Source organism: Calliopsis andreniformis, chromosome 4 (assembly GCF_051401765.1).
Source record: "Calliopsis andreniformis isolate RMS-2024a chromosome 4, iyCalAndr_principal, whole genome shotgun sequence".
In the NCBI taxonomy this organism is placed as follows: domain Eukaryota; kingdom Metazoa; phylum Arthropoda; class Insecta; order Hymenoptera; family Andrenidae; genus Calliopsis; species Calliopsis andreniformis.
This window is the reverse complement of record NC_135065.1, coordinates 14,463,181-14,481,520: the sequence shown is the minus strand read 5'-3', so window position 1 is coordinate 14,481,520 and position 18,340 is coordinate 14,463,181. Positions and strand designations below refer to the sequence as shown.

General features: G+C 47.0%; 3 protein-coding genes across 9 annotated transcripts; 1 reads left to right on the top strand and 2 right to left on the bottom strand.

Moving 5' to 3' along the window:
* The first annotated feature begins 7,869 nt into the window (after nucleotides 1–7,869).
* On the top strand, nucleotides 7,870–11,377 carry LOC143178453 (sec1 family domain-containing protein 2). Of its 6 annotated transcripts, XM_076377146.1 has the most exons (11): nucleotides 7,870–8,023; nucleotides 8,184–8,452; nucleotides 8,659–8,916; nucleotides 9,080–9,349; nucleotides 9,416–9,601; nucleotides 9,684–9,941; nucleotides 10,113–10,241; nucleotides 10,320–10,560; nucleotides 10,684–10,792; nucleotides 10,885–11,037; nucleotides 11,144–11,377. In XM_076377146.1, exons 2-11 carry the CDS (start codon nucleotides 8,252–8,254, stop codon nucleotides 11,358–11,360), a joined length of 2,022 nt encoding a protein of 673 aa, XP_076233261.1. In that variant the 5' UTR covers nucleotides 7,870–8,023; nucleotides 8,184–8,251; the 3' UTR covers nucleotides 11,361–11,377. The 6 variants fall into 6 exon arrangements, with proteins under 6 accessions (XP_076233261.1, XP_076233263.1, XP_076233260.1 ...); XM_076377148.1 differs by lacking the exon at nucleotides 7,870–8,023 and having other exon boundaries at nucleotides 8,147–8,452; nucleotides 8,659–8,904; nucleotides 9,239–9,349; XM_076377145.1 differs by lacking the exon at nucleotides 7,870–8,023 and having other exon boundaries at nucleotides 8,147–8,452; nucleotides 8,659–8,904.
* Nucleotides 11,378–11,442: 65 nt separating this feature from the next.
* On the bottom strand, nucleotides 11,443–12,279 carry Xrcc2 (X-ray repair cross complementing 2). Its single transcript, XM_076377155.1, has one exon. The coding sequence runs from the start codon at nucleotides 12,277–12,279 to the stop codon at nucleotides 11,443–11,445; it is 837 nt and encodes a 278-aa protein (XP_076233270.1).
* A 2,870-nt stretch (nucleotides 12,280–15,149) lies between these two features.
* LOC143178461 (protein charybde) lies at nucleotides 15,150–17,082 on the bottom strand. 2 transcript variants are annotated; one of them, XM_076377163.1, is made up of 5 exons: nucleotides 16,769–17,082; nucleotides 15,804–15,987; nucleotides 15,533–15,688; nucleotides 15,370–15,456; nucleotides 15,150–15,289 (listed from the first exon to the last, which is right to left on the bottom strand). In XM_076377163.1, the coding sequence occupies exons 1-5, from the start codon at nucleotides 16,815–16,817 to the stop codon at nucleotides 15,247–15,249; spliced, it is 519 nt and encodes a 172-aa protein (XP_076233278.1). In that variant the 5' UTR covers nucleotides 16,818–17,082; the 3' UTR covers nucleotides 15,150–15,246. The 2 variants fall into 2 exon arrangements, with proteins under 2 accessions (XP_076233278.1, XP_076233279.1); XM_076377164.1 differs by having other exon boundaries at nucleotides 16,945–17,071.
* Nucleotides 17,083–18,340: the final 1,258 nt, after the last annotated feature.

The following is an 18,340-nucleotide window of genomic DNA, read 5'->3' as shown; positions in this document are numbered from 1 at the left end:
ACCCAGACCTAACCCAGACCTAACCCAGACCTAACCCAGACCTAACCCAGACCTAACCCAGACCTAACCCAGACCTAACCCAGACCTAACCCAGACCTAACCCAGACCTAACCCAGACCTAACCCAGACCTAACCCAGACCTAACCCAGACCTAACCCAGACCTAACCCAGACCTAACCCAGACCTAACCCAGACCTAACCCAGACCTAACCCAGACCTAACCCAGACCTAACCCAGACCTAACCCAGACCTAACCCAGACCTAACCCAGACCTAACCCAGACCTAACCCAGACCTAACCCAGACCTAACCCAGACCTAACCCAGACCTAACCCAGACCTAACCCAGACCTAACCCAGACCTAACCCAGACCTAACCCAGACCTAACCCAGACCTAACCCAGACCTAACCCAGACCTAACCCAGACCTAACCCAGACCTAACCCAGACCTAACCCAGACCTAACCCAGACCTAACCCAGACCTAACCCAGACCTAACCCAGACCTAACCCAGACCTAACCCAGACCTAACCCAGACCTAACCCAGACCTAACCCAGACCTAACCCAGACCTAACCCAGACCTAACCCAGACCTAACCCAGACCTAACCCAGACCTAACCCAGACCTAACCCAGACCTAACCCAGACCTAACCCAGACCTAACCCAGACCTAACCCAGACCTAACCCAGACCTAACCCAGACCTAACCCAGACCTAACCCAGACCTAACCCAGACCTAACCCAGACCTAACCCAGACCTAACCCAGACCTAACCCAGACCTAACCCAGACCTAACCCAGACCTAACCCAGACCTAACCCAGACCTAACCCAGACCTAACCCAGACCTAACCCAGACCTAACCCAGACCTAACCCAGACCTAACCCAGACCTAACCCAGACCTAACCCAGACCTAACCCAGACCTAACCCAGACCTAACCCAGACCTAACCCAGACCTAACCCAGACCTAACCCAGACCTAACCCAGACCTAACCCAGACCTAACCCAGACCTAACCCAGACCTAACCCAGACCTAACCCAGACCTAACCCAGACCTAACCCAGACCTAACCCAGACCTAACCCAGACCTAACCCAGACCTAACCCAGACCTAACCCAGACCTAACCCAGACCTAACCCAGACCTAACCCAGACCTAACCCAGACCTAACCCAGACCTAACCCAGACCTAACCCAGACCTAACCCAGACCTAACCCAGACCTAACCCAGACCTAACCCAGACCTAACCCAGACCTAACCCAGACCTAACCCAGACCTAACCCAGACCTAACCCAGACCTAACCCAGACCTAACCCAGACCTAACCCAGACCTAACCCAGACCTAACCCAGACCTAACCCAGACCTAACCCAGACCTAACCCAGACCTAACCCAGACCTAACCCAGACCTAACCCAGACCTAACCCAGACCTAACCCAGACCTAACCCAGACCTAACCCAGACCTAACCCAGACCTAACCCAGACCTAACCCAGACCTAACCCAGACCTAACCCAGACCTAACCCAGACCTAACCCAGACCTAACCCAGACCTAACCCAGACCTAACCCAGACCTAACCCAGACCTAACCCAGACCTAACCCAGACCTAACCCAGACCTAACCCAGACCTAACCCAGACCTAACCCAGACCTAACCCAGACCTAACCCAGACCTAACCCAGACCTAACCCAGACCTAACCCAGACCTAACCCAGACCTAACCCAGACCTAACCCAGACCTAACCCAGACCTAACCCAGACCTAACCCAGACCTAACCCAGACCTAACCCAGACCTAACCCAGACCTAACCCAGACCTAACCCAGACCTAACCCAGACCTAACCCAGACCTAACCCAGACCTAACCCAGACCTAACCCAGACCTAACCCAGACCTAACCCAGACCTAACCCAGACCTAACCCAGACCTAACCCAGACCTAACCCAGACCTAACCCAGACCTAACCCAGACCTAACCCAGACCTAACCCAGACCTAACCCAGACCTAACCCAGACCTAACCCAGACCTAACCCAGACCTAACCCAGACCTAACCCAGACCTAACCCAGACCTAACCCAGACCTAACCCAGACCTAACCCAGACCTAACCCAGACCTAACCCAGACCTAACCCAGACCTAACCCAGACCTAACCCAGACCTAACCCAGACCTAACCCAGACCTAACCCAGACCTAACCCAGACCTAACCCAGACCTAACCCAGACCTAACCCAGACCTAACCCAGACCTAACCCAGACCTAACCCAGACCTAACCCAGACCTAACCCAGACCTAACCCAGACCTAACCCAGACCTAACCCAGACCTAACCCAGACCTAACCCAGACCTAACCCAGACCTAACCCAGACCTAACCCAGACCTAACCCAGACCTAACCCAGACCTAACCCAGACCTAACCCAGACCTAACCCAGACCTAACCCAGACCTAACCCAGACCTAACCCAGACCTAACCCAGACCTAACCCAGACCTAACCCAGACCTAACCCAGACCTAACCCAGACCTAACCCAGACCTAACCCAGACCTAACCCAGACCTAACCCAGACCTAACCCAGACCTAACCCAGACCTAACCCAGACCTAACCCAGACCTAACCCAGACCTAACCCAGACCTAACCCAGACCTAACCCAGACCTAACCCAGACCTAACCCAGACCTAACCCAGACCTAACCCAGACCTAACCCAGACCTAACCCAGACCTAACCCAGACCTAACCCAGACCTAACCCAGACCTAACCCAGACCTAACCCAGACCTAACCCAGACCTAACCCAGACCTAACCCAGACCTAACCCAGACCTAACCCAGACCTAACCCAGACCTAACCCAGACCTAACCCAGACCTAACCCAGACCTAACCCAGACCTAACCCAGACCTAACCCAGACCTAACCCAGACCTAACCCAGACCTAACCCAGACCTAACCCAGACCTAACCCAGACCTAACCCAGACCTAACCCAGACCTAACCCAGACCTAACCCAGACCTAACCCAGACCTAACCCAGACCTAACCCAGACCTAACCCAGACCTAACCCAGACCTAACCCAGACCTAACCCAGACCTAACCCAGACCTAACCCAGACCTAACCCAGACCTAACCCAGACCTAACCCAGACCTAACCCAGACCTAACCCAGACCTAACCCAGACCTAACCCAGACCTAACCCAGACCTAACCCAGACCTAACCCAGACCTAACCCAGACCTAACCCAGACCTAACCCAGACCTAACCCAGACCTAACCCAGACCTAACCCAGACCTAACCCAGACCTAACCCAGACCTAACCCAGACCTAACCCAGACCTAACCCAGACCTAACCCAGACCTAACCCAGACCTAACCCAGACCTAACCCAGACCTAACCCAGACCTAACCCAGACCTAACCCAGACCTAACCCAGACCTAACCCAGACCTAACCCAGACCTAACCCAGACCTAACCCAGACCTAACCCAGACCTAACCCAGACCTAACCCAGACCTAACCCAGACCTAACCCAGACCTAACCCAGACCTAACCCAGACCTAACCCAGACCTAACCCAGACCTAACCCAGACCTAACCCAGACCTAACCCAGACCTAACCCAGACCTAACCCAGACCTAACCCAGACCTAACCCAGACCTAACCCAGACCTAACCCAGACCTAACCCAGACCTAACCCAGACCTAACCCAGACCTAACCCAGACCTAACCCAGACCTAACCCAGACCTAACCCAGACCTAACCCAGACCTAACCCAGACCTAACCCAGACCTAACCCAGACCTAACCCAGACCTAACCCAGACCTAACCCAGACCTAACCCAGACCTAACCCAGACCTAACCCAGACCTAACCCAGACCTAACCCAGACCTAACCCAGACCTAACCCAGACCTAACCCAGACCTAACCCAGACCTAACCCAGACCTAACCCAGACCTAACCCAGACCTAACCCAGACCTAACCCAGACCTAACCCAGACCTAACCCAGACCTAACCCAGACCTAACCCAGACCTAACCCAGACCTAACCCAGACCTAACCCAGACCTAACCCAGACCTAACCCAGACCTAACCCAGACCTAACCCAGACCTAACCCAGACCTAACCCAGACCTAACCCAGACCTAACCCAGACCTAACCCAGACCTAACCCAGACCTAACCCAGACCTAACCCAGACCTAACCCAGACCTAACCCAGACCTAACCCAGACCTAACCCAGACCTAACCCAGACCTAACCCAGACCTAACCCAGACCTAACCCAGACCTAACCCAGACCTAACCCAGACCTAACCCAGACCTAACCCAGACCTAACCCAGACCTAACCCAGACCTAACCCAGACCTAACCCAGACCTAACCCAGACCTAACCCAGACCTAACCCAGACCTAACCCAGACCTAACCCAGACCTAACCCAGACCTAACCCAGACCTAACCCAGACCTAACCCAGACCTAACCCAGACCTAACCCAGACCTAACCCAGACCTAACCCAGACCTAACCCAGACCTAACCCAGACCTAACCCAGACCTAACCCAGACCTAACCCAGACCTAACCCAGACCTAACCCAGACCTAACCCAGACCTAACCCAGACCTAACCCAGACCTAACCCAGACCTAACCCAGACCTAACCCAGACCTAACCCAGACCTAACCCAGACCTAACCCAGACCTAACCCAGACCTAACCCAGACCTAACCCAGACCTAACCCAGACCTAACCCAGACCTAACCCAGACCTAACCCAGACCTAACCCAGACCTAACCCAGACCTAACCCAGACCTAACCCAGACCTAACCCAGACCTAACCCAGACCTAACCCAGACCTAACCCAGACCTAACCCAGACCTAACCCAGACCTAACCCAGACCTAACCCAGACCTAACCCAGACCTAACCCAGACCTAACCCAGACCTAACCCAGACCTAACCCAGACCTAACCCAGACCTAACCCAGACCTAACCCAGACCTAACCCAGACCTAACCCAGACCTAACCCAGACCTAACCCAGACCTAACCCAGACCTAACCCAGACCTAACCCAGACCTAACCCAGACCTAACCCAGACCTAACCCAGACCTAACCCAGACCTAACCCAGACCTAACCCAGACCTAACCCAGACCTAACCCAGACCTAACCCAGACCTAACCCAGACCTAACCCAGACCTAACCCAGACCTAACCCAGACCTAACCCAGACCTAACCCAGACCTAACCCAGACCTAACCCAGACCTAACCCAGACCTAACCCAGACCTAACCCAGACCTAACCCAGACCTAACCCAGACCTAACCCAGACCTAACCCAGACCTAACCCAGACCTAACCCAGACCTAACCCAGACCTAACCCAGACCTAACCCAGACCTAACCCAGACCTAACCCAGACCTAACCCAGACCTAACCCAGACCTAACCCAGACCTAACCCAGACCTAACCCAGACCTAACCCAGACCTAACCCAGACCTAACCCAGACCTAACCCAGACCTAACCCAGACCTAACCCAGACCTAACCCAGACCTAACCCAGACCTAACCCAGACCTAACCCAGACCTAACCCAGACCTAACCCAGACCTAACCCAGACCTAACCCAGACCTAACCCAGACCTAACCCAGACCTAACCCAGACCTAACCCAGACCTAACCCAGACCTAACCCAGACCTAACCCAGACCTAACCCAGACCTAACCCCGAAGACCCTAACCCCGAAGACCCTAACCCCGAAGACCCTAACCCCGAAGACCCTAACCCCGAAGACCCTAACCCCGAAGACCCTAACCCCGAAGACCCTAACCCCGAAGACCCTAACCCCGAAGACCCTAACCCCGAAGACCCTAACCCCGAAGACCCTAACCCCGAAGACCCTAACCCCGAAGACCCTAACCCCGAAGACCCTAACCCCGAAGACCCTAACCCCGAAGACCCTAACCCCGAAGACCCTAACCCCGAAGACCCTAACCCCGAAGACCCTAACCCCGAAGACCCTAACCCCGAAGACCCTAACCCCGAAGACCCTAACCCCGAAGACCCTAACCCCGAAGACCCTAACCCCGAAGACCCTAACCCCGAAGACCCTAACCCCGAAGACCCTAACCCCGAAGACCCTAACCCCGAAGACCCTAACCCCGAAGACCCTAACCCCGAAGACCCTAACCCCGAAGACCCTAACCCCGAAGACCCTAACCCCGAAGACCCTAACCCCGAAGACCCTAACCCCGAAGACCCTAACCCCGAAGACCCTAACCCCGAAGACCCTAACCCCGAAGACCCTAACCCCGAAGACCCTAACCCCGAAGACCCTAACCCCGAAGACCCTAACCCCGAAGACCCTAACCCCGAAGACCCTAACCCCGAAGACCCTAACCCCGAAGACCCTAACCCCGAAGACCCTAACCCCGAAGACCCTAACCCCGAAGACCCTAACCCCGAAGACCCTAACCCCGAAGACCCTAACCCCGAAGACCCTAACCCCGAAGACCCTAACCCCGAAGACCCTAACCGGCAATGTTCTCGTACTGGCCCGTTCTCGTACTGGCCCGTTCTCGTACTGGCCCGTTCTCGTACTGGCCCGTTCTCGTACTGGCCCGTTCTCGTACTGGCCCGTTCTCGTACTGGCCCGTTCTCGTACTGGCCCGTTCTCGTACTGGCCCGTTCTCGTACTGGCCCGTTCTCGTACTGGCCCGTTCTCGTACTGGCCCGTTCTCGTACTGGCCCGTTCTCGTACTGGCCCGTTCTCGTACTGGCCCGTTCTCGTACTGGCCCGTTCTCGTACTGGCCCGTTCTCGTACTGGCCCGTTCTCGTACTGGCCCGTTCTCGTACTGGATATAAATATATATATAAATATTCATATATATATAAATATATAAATATAAATATATATATATATATTCTCGTAAAGAAATGCGTCAAACTGGTGTGGTTCCTAACCAACATCCTGGAGCCAGGCCATCTTGCCAGTGTCCCTTTCGATATTCTCGCAAGTAATGCGTCAAACTCGCGTGGTTCCTAGCCAGCCTCCTGGAGCCAGGCCAACTTGCCAGTGTCCCTTTCGATATTCTCGTAAGGAATGCGTCAAACTCGCATGGTTCCTAGCCAGCCTCCTGGAGCCAGGCCAACTTGCCAGTGTCCCTTTCGATATTCTCGTAAGGAATGCGTCAAACTCGCATGGTTCCGAACCAGCCTCCCGGTGCCAGGCGAACTTGCCAGTGTCCCTTTCTATATTCTCGTAAGGAATGCGTCAAACTCGCGTGGTTCCGAGCCAGCCTCCTGGAGCCAGGCGAACTTGCCAGTGTCCCTTTCGATATTCTCGTAAGGAATGCGTCAAACTCGCGTGGTTCCGAACCAGCCTCTTGGAGCCACGTCAACTTAGCAGATTTCTGAACGGTATCCTCGTAAGTGAATGCGCCAAGTTCGAGTGGTTTGTGTGTAGTCGTTTGCAACCACGTCATCTTGGCAGAATCTACTTCGATATCGCCGTAAGGGACTGCTTCAAGTTAACATGGTTCGTGACTAAGAGCTCCTGAACTGCTTTAATCGCCCTTTTCGTGGCAAATCAATGATTTCCTCCAATTCTAAGAGTTCCGAAAAGGATCCACCGAACCTCTGCAATTATTCCGTGTCGGTTGATCGTCCGTAAATTTAAAATAATAATTCATGCTTTTATTTTATTTTTTTAGTTCGGCTTCTGCGTCGCTAGATGATGGCGCCACAAGAAACGAACTTTACCTACGTGTTCTTAATTCTCGGTCTCTAATAAATAAATAATTACGTAGATTCGCATCGTATCGTAATGACCCTTTGTGCCCCTGTGACGATTGTGCGTCGTTGAATTTATTCGTTCCTTGCGTATTATCAGTTTTTACTTTGTGCCACTCGATTTTGACAAATCTCCGCGTGAAAACGTCGTAGAAAGCTCTGTCAACTTCACCTGGTTGTAGGTTAAACATTCTTAGGCTACTTTTAACACCGTTTAATGTTAAACGTACAGTTTCTATGAACTTTATGATGATTATATCGTAACCGGTGTGTAATCACCCTAATGAATACACATTCTCGAATTGATCGTAAATTGTTCAACTATCTTTACGTTTATTTTTTCTTTCTGTTGGTTATCATCGCTGTGCGCCATCTGGATAACGTTGACGGTACTATCTCCGAAATATGCGTTGGGTTTCGATGACAGTGATTGCTACGCATCATCGAGACGCATCGTATGGGCGTACTGAGTCGAAAGTGGAGAAATCGACGAAGATGACAGATATTGTTACCGAAACGAAAAACTTTATTTCTGATTGTTGGGAACGTGTATTCTCGGAAGTGTGCGATACAGTGGTCTATATAGATCAATTTGCGAGTGAATGTTTACATTGGCACACAGGGGGTAAAGGTTATTTGGCGTTGAGAAATGCTGGAGCCATCGCTGTTCACGAGCTAGGCATGTATCGTTTTCGAGTAAGTGAATATGAGAGTATGTTCGGCTTTTGGCCAGCGAGCTGTACGTATTAACGTATTGCTAGTTCCAAAGGAAAAGGAAAGAAAACTAAATACTCTCGATACCGTTTTACTATCGTCGGAGACTTGTCCTCGACGCCTTGTTATGGATACGGAACTGATTTCTCTTCTTTTTTTTTTTTTTTTTTTTCCCTTTCATTTTGTAGTACTACACCGAAGTAAAAGCTGAGAAAGCTGTCATCGTGTCCACTGCTAGCGATCCAGCGTTTTATCAACGTACGATCAAAATGATTTTAGCGAAAAATGCGTTCCATAGTTGCACGATATTTTGCGGAATTCCTTGTTGCACCACCGATTACCTCACCGTCAAGGGAGAAATAAAGGAGAAACTAAACTACGCTAAGTTGAAAAAAAATGTTGAAGCTTGGATGAGTTCGGACAACCTGTCGCAAGTCCGTGAAGCTGTAATTTATGTTATCGTTATTATCTTTACGGTTATCCTTATCGTTCCGTGTGTGGATGGAACGAACTTAACGTACTTTCTAATCATTCTTATAGCTTCTTCGTAACGATAGTCGTTTCTTGTATCTAGAAAAGAGAACGGAAAGATGATAAACCTGTTTACAGGAACCGTCGGTGAACGTTATCCACGTACCGTTATTCCTCGCCTTCTTGAGCAAAAATCTGTTTGTAACGCCACCTTTCGCAGATGCGATACCACCTTTGGATTCGTACGCTTCGAACGTTACGTACGATGCCTTAAACTTTCTAGCGTATTCGTTTCAGAGATTGTTCGACGCCATAAACGCTAGGGTGGACGTTTATTCGATTGGCGAATTGAGCGATTACCTCGCCGAAAGTCTGGAGAACTATGGAGTGGACGTTAATCGCAGAGATGTAAGCGATAAATTATAAGACGATACGACGGATCGTACTAACAATTTTTTTATTTTTTTTTTACAGTGTACGTGGAAAGATACGAAAATGGAAGTGTCTCTCGTTTTAGTGGACAGAACGTTGGATCTCTGTACTCCTACTAGCAGTAGCGCGGAATCATTCCTCACGAGAATACTGCGAACGTTCCCTCGCCTACCGTGTCATAATAATGACGTAGCGATTAACTTGTCGCCTATGTTCGGAACAGTCGGGGTAATGCTACCGACGCGATTATATCGATGATGCGTGCGCCTCCACGCGTAGCTATATTTTCGTTTCTTTCGTGGATTTTAAGGGTGTACAACGAGCATTTGAGGTACCTGGATGTCTAGCGAGCATGGAAAAAGCTACTCTGGATCTTTTCGTTTTGGAAAAAGAGAAAAGATTATTAGCCATGGCCAATCGGTCGCTGACGGATATAGTTTCGACAAAGGATAGTCCAAAATTGAAAACACCGACGAGGATATCCGGTCACAGTTTAGAAAAAGTACTTAGTAAGTTTCGAACTGCGAACGACTTAGATTCTGCGACGGTTTGTACAGAGAAGATTCAGGTAATTCTGCCCTTTCTTTTCTCTCTCTCTCTCTCTCTCTCTCTCTCTCTCTCTCTCTGTCTCGCGCACGCGTTCTCTCTTCTGTATCTCTCGTCATATTTCTCAGCTGTACTCGATCTATCGATCGGTGTTTCCTTCCATTCTAATTTCTTTTACCTTTCTCGAACGTAGCGCATTTTGGCGATAGTCGAAGGAACGACTTCGCCCAAGATCCGTCAACTAGAATTGCTTACCAGTTTAGAGAAACTGGCGTTACAGAATCTTTCCGTCAGTCGAGAATCTTCGAGCATACTCGCGCAAGTAATTATCTACGATCGTTCGACTGAAGTTTCCGCGGTAGCTGGAACTTCCTGAACCGAAAGTTAATCTTCTTTTTAGCTGAGCAACGTCGTACGAACGCGAATTCAGAGGGGACTCGACGTTGAAAATCTGTTAGCTCTGCTGATACATGTTTACGCTCTCGCGGGAACGCAAATTCGTTTCTCCGCGGAACAAGAACTACAACTGGAAGAATCGCTCGCGCACGCAGTTTACGAAGATTTTGTAACGTTGCGAGAAAATCCATCGATCGATGCTACTGCCGTGTCGTCGACTCATTGGCTACCTTTTCTACTGTTAGGTATTTTTTGCATTCATCGGTAGAGTTAAGAGTATAACGCGTCTAAAGTAATCTCTCTGCTAAATCGCATATCTCTCTGTTTCTCTCTCTCTCTCTCTCGCTCTCTCGCTCTCTATGTGTCAGAATCGAACGACACGGGTACGACGGAAGAAACGTCGCGTAGAATAGCGAGGCGTATCGTGAACACGCTGCGTCTAGTTGCGCAACAACGTTCGACGCTGCAAGACTACAGGTATCGACGAGACCTTTTTTTTTTTTTTTTCTTCTCCTTTTATCGGTCCTTCCGTCTTGCCGATTGTACTGTGTAATCATAATAATTTATAGACACTGTATGATAAAGCCAAACGGGGAGGAAACTGTTAGACGCGTTGGTCTTTTGGAGCGAATAACCAGGGACGTATGTTGCTCCACCGGGATGCCACGAGAGTTGAAGGATCTGCGTCGAAGATCGTCTTCGCTCGTTTCGGCTGGCTTTAGGCAAGTGTTAGCGCGATGCGTGTTGCGTTGTACCTATTCGTATCGAACCGCGATCTACCGTCGCGTTGGCCACGTTGCGAAGTAATCCATCTCTTTCCCATCGTAGTTTATTCTCCAGAGGTAAAACGAAGCGACATCCTTGCGACAATTGTTACGTTTTGATATACGTTATCGGAGGAGTTACCTCGGAGGAGGCGAAAGTAATCGAAGAAATAACGTCGACTCGTAACGATAACGAAGATAAGACGTTAACCGTGATGTTAGGAGGTTCTAGGTTGTTGAATCCTTTGGATGTAGTGGACAAAATACTCTTTGACCGATAATAAATCTGTTTGTACGAGCTAATGAAATTTACTCGCGCGATATATATACATATATATATATATATATATATATAATGTGTCCTTAAATCGCATATCCCTCTCCTTCGCATATTTTCCACTTTATGCCGTTCGATGAAATAGAATAACGTAGTCTTCTACGAAGCTGTAGCGAGTATCTGTCCTCGAGTATATCCGCCGATCCTTGCGAGTCGTGCGTTCGATGCAAACGTACCTGATAATCGGCGATACGTTCGACTAAATTCGTTGCAGTTTTTACCTTTCCTTTGCGATCGATTGCATCGTTCTCGCGACGACGAGATCTGGTATATATCGTTGCAACGTTGAATCGAGTTGTCTGCGTTCTAACGTATTTTATTAACTTTCTTACGTAGGAATCGATCGTTGTCGTTGCATTGTTTTCGCGATCTTGCCAATAATATGCCGTTACGCTGTCGATAGCTAAAAGAGCAATCGCGGGATTTCCAATGAATAGATCCTCCAGAGTGCGTAACGACGAAAGAAATTGTTCGCTGTCGTAACAATCGACGATACGTAGATTCTGCAACGAATTTCGTACGATATCGTCTGAATTTGTATCGCGAGCAGCAGTATCTACGATATCTGTCATTAGTTGGATCATTTTCGAAACTTGAAAATGATGATCGGTATTTATTAAAATGGCTGATGCGTCGCAGCCGTTGATTCGACGAACGGATCCGGAACGATTCGGTAAGATGCATTTCGCGAGCATTTGAGAAAGAAGGAGAGTTTTCCCTGTCGAACCATGGCCACTGATTTCTACGACGTCCGTATCTCTGGGGCCTTTGAGAAATAAGTTATCGTCGAGGCCGTACAAACTCGTCGATTTACCGTTTAATCTTGCCAGTAATTCTGCACCAGATTCTATTTGCGATCGCATAGTTGCTTCTCTCTCGGGTGCGGGCACACCTCTGATCGCGAAGCGATTCGTAGAGAGGCGACGACGCGACGCTGAGCGAAACTTCCGTGGAAAGCGCGGCGATATTTGAAACGTAATGTCGCAACCTTCGCAGCAAAATCGTATCGAGCGATTTGCGTTTCGAGTAACCGTAATTGAGGATTGTGCCACGCGCGACTAAAGATTTGAGAAATATATGCACCGTGTCGGAAAGGTACGCAGCATTTCGAAAATCGGTCGTTCCGACCTAAGGTAACTTACTCTCGTTCGGTCTGAAACCTCTCTCTCTCCCCCCCTCTCGTTTTTACTTTTATCGCACCTACGTTCAGGTACATCGAAAAGACGCGCATGCGTGCATCGGGCATTGGCACCTGAAACCGGAAAATGTACCGAAACGTCCCTTTCGCCTTCCGCGATCGAAGGGGATCGAAGAATAACTCTTAATGTACGATAAAAGTTTATAAATGTGTTGAAAAATCGAGTATTTTGTGTTCCTCGAAATGTGCGCGCGTATGTATAATACGCGTATTCGCTGTTACAACCTATACGGGAGAAAATGATTCGTAAGAAATAATTGAAGTCATTTTTGGGTAAAACGTTTATAATTCTTTATTTTTTATTCTTATTTGTTGATAAGATCACAAATTAAAATTAACATCACATGTAACGCGGTAATAAGCGCAAGAAAGAAAGAAACTAGACGTTTCGCGAAATCTGTTAAAATTCTCAATGAAAAAAATATTCTGTTGTCGCTTGTGCATATGCATATACGTATACGTATGTAAAAAAAAAAAACATATATATATATATATACGTATATACATAGAGACATCATTCGATCTATGCGCAAATTTTGTAACGAGTACGATGTTATCTTTTGCTTCTCGTTAGAAGGAAAAGGTAAATTTTGATAAGTTACTCCTCAATATGTATGCGGGCTTTATTACGCGTTCGATTTCGTAACCTAATTCGCGCTTTCTTCTTGTTTTTAACTTTCCGCAAAGTTATTCTAAGCAAGCTATACCTAACGATAAGATCGTGTATAAAAAAGAATTAAATATTTTACGGTTATGCTTCTCTAATGTGTTCTCTCGTTATATGTCTAATCAACGAAGTACAAAATATATATATAACAGCGCTTTATACTTTGTTTTCTACATAAACGATAATAATGACACGAACGTCACACATACGCATTTTTCTTTACCTTATTTGTCTGTTTAAAATTATGGTCAAAGATCACTTCGCTCAACGACTCGATCCGCGAACTTCGCTAAGCGATCGTTGTTCGATATATATATATATATATCGAATATATATATACTTATTTAACACCGATGTGCAGCAAATTCTCAACGTTTCCTAGTTTCTTTTGAAGATTACACACACACACACACACACGCGCGCACGTACGCACACAGCTGTTCTACTACGTTGTTGAACATTTAAGTTGAAATGTCCATTATTGTAACTACCACTGATCAGTCTTATAAATGTATTTACACTTTGCGTGTATGCATAATTGTACGTATTTTCTCCAGGAAGAACTACCACGAATTCTTCGAAGACGGGTTGTTAGTTTTCGGCTTCGAACGATCAATTTACGTAATCGTTTGCGCGCAGCAAACGGATTTCCTTTCCGTAGATTGTTCCTCGATCGAATATTGTTGTTGTTGTTGTTGTTGTTGTTGTTGTTGTTGTTGTTGCCATTGTTGTCGATGCAAGAAAAATTGCGTACACCATCGTCTGAAATGTAGCCCGATTTCGCTTTACTTTGTTCCTTATGCTTATTGTGGTTTCTTCTCGTTGCTATTCTTCTTTTCTTTTTTCCTTTTTGCGCAGCACGTAATCGCTTCATAATTTTTATTTTAAAAAATCATGTAATCGAAAGATATAAGATTGACGAGGATCTTTCAACGATTCGTAAGTCGGAAATAGAGACGAACGCGATATAGAGAGTTAGGCGTAAAGTAAACGAACCGAATTTTTTTATGAATAATTTATATATGGTACCGAACGAAAAACACTTAGATATTCGATGGTGACGCGGAATATCTAAATTATACGCGACGATAGCATGAAATCAACTATTTAAAGTCGTAGAGCGAATCCCCCCCCCCCCCCCCCCCCCCAGGAAGATACGTACCGTGTGTTCTTCGATAAGAGAACGCGACATTTCTTCGCGCGATTCCAAAGTATTTTTACGATCACAGACATGAAACGCAAGTTCGTAATTGAGACGCTGCACCGATCTATCGAATTTACCTTTCGAAAATTTGCCTACTCTTAGATTAGATATGTTTGCGTCACCCGTGCAACGATTCGACAAGGAGCGCTACTATAATACGTATGTCCGCGATGCGTCCCCCAGAGCACAACGATGACGATGATAACGCGCAACGTTACGCTTTTACGGTTAAAGAGGAGTATGCGTAATGTTTCGAAATCGCGTTGAAGGAGTGTTTCTTCGTTCGTAATCTTCGTACTGAAATTTACTACGAATCGTTTTTATTATCGCAATGATCGAAACGTGTAAGCCTAATGTCTCACTGGATGAATACTAACGTGTACGTTACCGACCTAAAACACAGCCAATTCGCGCGATCTCCCTCGAGCCATTGTAAGATCAACGGAACGTAATGCTATCTCGATTCCTGTTCCATTGTTTTTATAGCGAGGGGTACACGCACGCGCACACGCACACGCACACGCTCACACTGTTGCTGCCCCCCCCCCCCCCCCTTTTTTTTTCTTCGCAACGTTCTGTTCTCTTTTGGTTTTCAGTTTTTCGAACGGAATGCATACATCGTACGTACGCACTCTCGTCGAGAATTCTTCGCAGTCCAGTCCGATTCCGATAACTTGAAAATTTCATGTATCGAGTCTTCTCCTTCCCTCTCATCTTCTCATAATAGTTGCTGTTTCTCGGCTCTTCGCGTGCCACCACTCTTATCGTGGAAGAATATCAGCTTTAAGAATCATTTCGATGATTCTGTAAAGTCGTAGAAAGAGCTCGAAATAAACGTGTCTAGCAAGAAAATTAAATGACACGGAAACAAATGGATTGCTCACTGTGCTTGCTGATACGATCTGTACAGTTTCTTTTTCTCCAACGTAAAATCTCTGCTGATCATTATGGTACCGCCTCGTGTCAAATTTCTAAACAAAGGAGCAAAATTAGGTATCGTAATCGAAATATCTTAGGTATTATCTAACGTTAAGGGATAAAACTTACTTTAAAAATTGAGGCAAAAGAATATGCCAAGACGTGTGATCCTGTTTCAACGTCAAATAAAGCTCGAAGGTGGACACAGCGTTTGGATCGCACTGTATTTTAGACAACCTTCGACAGACACTGTCCGTTTCGAAACTAATGAACAGAGTACACCCTCTGAAAATGCAAAGATAAACGCAGGATTACATTTTGCGTCTCGAAGGGAGATCGATTCGGATGAACTGTGTACGATGAAAAGAAAAGGGCAAACGAATGAGAAAAGGTAAATTACCTAAGGCCACAAGGTTCGTTTTCAGCCATGTTAAGAACGGTTCTGGCTATTCTAGGCAAAAGATCGGCAGGTAAAAGAACTTCTCCGCAAGAGAGTTGAACGTGCTTAGCCTGCCTTAGTTCGACTTCCAGGCGTTTCGCTAGAGCTTGGCAAGCTCCGTCCACTTCGTCTGCAACTGTTTCAGCTGCAACCATCGATAATCACGCATTATTGTCGTGGAACTGTCTTTTTCGTACATTTTACTACGTATGGTTAGGCGACAACGTTTGGTCGTCGGTCGACCGAATCGATCGACACCGAGAGTCGTCAAAGTCGTCCGTGTAAACAGCACGTTTCGATGAATCGTTTAGTCGATCGATTCCAGAACGATCGACTCGGTCGTTCGAGCAAAAGTCGTCTCCGATGTGAACGCGGTTTTAATAAGTATGTGAGCGAGCAAAATATATGAGAACCGTAATAATAATGAGTCGTTAATCATATTTTATATACCTACGTACGTATGTGTATGCATGTACGTTTGTACGTATGTAGGTAGGTATGTGTGTATGTGTATATGCATGCATGTACGTATGATGTACGCGTGTATGTGTGCATGCGTGTATGTACATACGTATGTACAGAGATCAAAAATAAAACAGAAAAAAGTTGAAAATAAAATGCATTTTCGAAGCTAGGAAAAGATCTCGTTACAACAATGCAGTCGATTGCGTTTCTAAATGCAATTACGAAACGTAAAAGAAGTAATTCTCGTTACCGGAAGAAATTGGACACACTAGCAGACTCATTTTTATTTGTAATCAGCTGATTGGAAAAGTCACAGTTGACGCGAATTCGAGGTTTGTCGCTAAGTTGTCTTTAATTCGCAACGATCGTTTGTTCGAGAAAACGCCGAAGTAAAGAAAAAACTATCGACGTTGTCTTTTCTGTAGAAAAAGGCCGGGTATCGGAGCCGCAACACTACTCACCTCTGGTGTTGCTAAAATTCACGTTTACAGGACACGGCAAAACCTCCATATTTCGAAGGCGTTGTATCGCACTGCACAATTAATACGGAACGACCTTTTCTGAATACGAAGGAGCAAAAAAGAAAGGACGATGGTTTTCTTCTATGTTACGATTCGTTGTTAGTTTTGTTCCTTACGCGTTGTCCGTAGCATCGATTCGTCGACTCGTAGTCCCAACAAAATTATTTCTTCGAATCTATAAATATAAACGATGGTCCCTTCTCTTAAACTTTCACTTCGGACACAGACTCACGGCGAACGTAACCTCTACCCTTCCCCCTTCCTTTTCCGAACAACTGATTCGCCGGCATCGATGACGCGACTTTTATACTAACAACCCCTTCCCTTTCGATTTTGCCCTTCCATGGATCCCCCAACAAACCGCCTAGCAACACCGGCTACGTGACGTTTCGCACTACGTCCACTTCGGCTGTTTCCGTTCCTCGTCGTTCGGTTATCGTCGGTTGTTCGGTTCTTAATACCGTTTTCCTTCGCCATCGTTTATATGTACCTATCTACGTACACACCGCTGTTGTGCTGAACGATGATCATCGAACGAACGCTGAAGCTACCTACCTACCTACCTACCTACCTACCTACCTGTCTACCTGTCTACCTGCCTACCTACCTACCTACCCACCTACCTACCTACCTACCTACCTACCTACGTACCTAGCTATCTACCTACCCACCTACCCTACCTACCCTACCTACGTATGTACACGTACTGTGTATTCGCGACATAATAATAATTACGCTAATTTACCACTGTTTCCGACTATTGTACGTTTTATCCGTTTCTTTTCTTTTTTTTATACATATTATGTAGTTGCCCTTGCACGTAACGTACATACGTGCTTAATTCGGCAGATTAATTTAACGTAACCTGCTATATACATATTTCGGTACAGTGCGATCCTCCTTTTGATCGTGAGTTAAGTTTGTTCGCGGTTGTATTCCAACAATTGATCGAGTGTGACACCACATACTTCGGTGTGTTTATCGAAAGAAGCTCGTGAGATGCAACGACCACCGCGTCCTTTGGTTAATTCTTCTTGAACGACCAATGGTTTCTTTGTTATCCTTTCTCTCCCTTAACTTCTCTTTTTCATTCTCCTCCCTTCCTTCTACTCCTTCGTCGTTAAAGTCTTATTTTCTTCGATCGACGACTCGTTATTTAATCTTTTCGCCTTATTTTCTACTTCTTTCGATTTCTCGATAGCGAATTACCGATATTTCACCCGTTTACGTACCTACAGACTCGGATAATTGCTTCTTATTAAAATAAATTTCATAATACGCGATGATAACTCATCGTCACGTTATCGCGTCATCTTTTTGATTGAACACGTTTTTCGAGGAAGAGTAGTATACACTTTAAATTGGTAAACGAAAGGAAATTCTAAATAGCGGTTAGAGATACTTTTCGTTAAATGATAATAATATTCGTAGATTCTTCGAAGTGAACGTTTGAACAACAATTTGATCGAGCCATTTTTACGTTGCGTTCTCGCATGAATATGCGTATACGTA